This window comes from Camelina sativa, chromosome 19 (assembly GCF_000633955.1).
Source record: "Camelina sativa cultivar DH55 chromosome 19, Cs, whole genome shotgun sequence".
Lineage (NCBI taxonomy): Eukaryota > Viridiplantae > Streptophyta > Magnoliopsida > Brassicales > Brassicaceae > Camelina > Camelina sativa.
This window is the reverse complement of record NC_025703.1, coordinates 581,032-583,170: the sequence shown is the minus strand read 5'-3', so window position 1 is coordinate 583,170 and position 2,139 is coordinate 581,032. Positions and strand designations below refer to the sequence as shown.

General features: G+C 41.6%; 2 protein-coding genes across 2 annotated transcripts in view; both read right to left on the bottom strand.

Moving 5' to 3' along the window:
- Positions 1-367, bottom strand: part of LOC104763819 (E2F transcription factor-like E2FF) — a 2,694-nt gene extending 2,327 nt beyond the window's left edge. The window contains exons 1-2 of the mRNA XM_010487201.2: positions 148-367; positions 1-52 (exon numbers count right to left, since the gene is read on the bottom strand). The exon at positions 1-52 is cut by the window's left edge and continues 10 nt beyond it. Coding sequence (XP_010485503.1) covers positions 1-52; positions 148-242 — 147 coding nt within the window. The 5' untranslated portion in view covers positions 243-367. The remainder of the gene's footprint in view (positions 53-147) is intronic.
- LOC104763818 (protein transport protein SEC13 homolog A) overlaps positions 636-2,139 on the bottom strand; it is a 2,130-nt gene continuing 626 nt past the window's right edge. The window contains exon 2 of the mRNA XM_010487200.2: positions 636-1,754. Within this exon, the coding sequence (XP_010485502.1) occupies positions 828-1,736 (909 nt within the window). The 5' untranslated portion in view covers positions 1,737-1,754 and the 3' untranslated portion in view covers positions 636-827. The remainder of the gene's footprint in view (positions 1,755-2,139) is intronic.

Genomic DNA, 2,139 nt, shown 5'->3' with positions numbered 1-2,139 from the left:
GTGATCGAGACCAATCAGATCTGCATCGTCTCGGTTATACAGTCTCAGAAAACTGAATCGTACACAATCAATTACACACATAAATAAAATCCAACCAAAATAAAAATAAATCTCGAGAGAGAGAGAGAGAGAGAGAGAGAGGAGTACTTGGAGACGAGAAGCCCTAGGGATTTCTCCTTGCGGCTGTAAGTTTGCAGAGCGAGCGATTCCGCATCTTGAGAAACCATCGCATATGATGACATCTTCTCTTCTCTCTAGGAACAAAAAAAAAAATAGAGACACAGAAAGATGAAAAATTCTGGGATATTTATTTATTTCTTTCCACAGAGCTTTAGCGTGACTTCGTAAAAAAAAAAAACCTTTTTGGGCAAAGCGGGGGGGAAGATTTTAGATTTTCGAATTACGAATCTAGGCGCTTCTTCAGTTCATACATCCATCGCCTTTACTTTATTCTTTATCTATCCCTGACGAAATTACCCTCGCTCCTCACGCTATAAACGCTGATGCGAAAGGGTCATTACGTCAATTTGTTGTTGTCTAGCCGAAAAAATCCTTGTTTTTAAGCGCCAGCGGCAAAATTTCGCAAAATCTATTTTTAATAACTTTACATACAAAATCACATTGGCTAAAACAAGTTGGTGGATGAGTTGAAGATACATTTCTTTTTGCAATCGTTAAGAGTCTGATAAAAAATAGTACACATATTCATGAGAAACAACGTATAGAGAGAAACTGGTCCCTAGAAAAATGTATACAGAAGAAACCCCACATTTTGATATTTTGATATTACCACAAAGCAAAAGTACAAACATACAAACCCAAATCTATTATGGCTCAACGGAAGTCACTTCTTCCCACTCTCCATCAACAATCTCTTTCCACACTGTTACGTTATTGTTCCCATACGAAACCGCCAACAAGTTACCCGTCAACGACCACGACACCCTCCACACTGTTGTCTCGAAATCTTTCAATACTTTACCTTCCCATTGCTCCCCTTCTTTCCCTGTTGTCCATATGATCACTTTCCCATCTTCTGAACCACTTGCTATGGTTGATTTTGGGAGACCCAAGTTCGGTGCCCATGCCACGTCACGCACCCAATCTGTGTGTTTGCTAAGAGCCGGGAAACAGTCCATTTTCCATGACCCGTTGGAGAATTTCCACACTTTCACCGTGCTGTCACACCCACCTGATGCTAGTTTGTAAACCGGTTCGAGCATACCTGAGCTTACGAGTGCGCCTGGTTCTGTAGCTGGTGCCCACGAGACTGAAGTGACTCCAACCGGGTGTGCTTGGTCGATCTTTGTTGTGTCCCAACCGCCGTCAGCTCTAGCTGAGAAAACGGATATGTTTCCATCGGATGCTCCACAAGCTAAGGAGAGTCCGAGATCATGAGGAGCCCAAGCGATAGAGTTGACTGATACTTTGTGGTCAGTGAAGAAATGAGCTTGTGCCCATTGGTTCTGGTCACCTTCTTTCCATAGTATGATCTGCCCATCGTAGGAACATGAAGCGAGGAGCGAACCGAACTTTGGGTGCGCCCAAGCGACTTGCCAGACAGGACCTCGGTGACCGGTTAAGGTAGCTAGAGACTGTGATCCACTGCTGTTGTTTACTCCGGTAATCTTGATAGTGCAGTCAGATGAGGCAGTAGCCACTCGCTTTCCATAGTAATCCATGACCACATCATGGACAGTGTCGCTATGACCAGTTTCAATCTTCTGGGGAGGCATGTTTCCTGAATGCTTTCACTGTTTCCGCATTGCAAAAAACAACCAACATAATGATAAGGTTCACTAAAACATCTTAAACTATGATGCGGATTTTATAAAAAGTAAAAAAAAAAAAAGCTAACGGGTTCATTCTACAGGTTTGAGGCATTAGTTAACCAACCAGAGTAAAACAGGTTAAGAACCTCTAAATTTCAATTAGGACACGATAGAAACAAAACTATGAAATGCAATCCATCAACCTTGAGTATGTTTGATTGATTACTAAGCAGAACAACTAGCAAGTTATCACAACCAAGACATGTAAGCACACGGATGATATGTATTTGAACAATCAAAAGGAGACAGAGCAAAAAAGCATGATTCGATCTATACTCAGACCTCAATTTTTTTTTTTTTTTTTTTT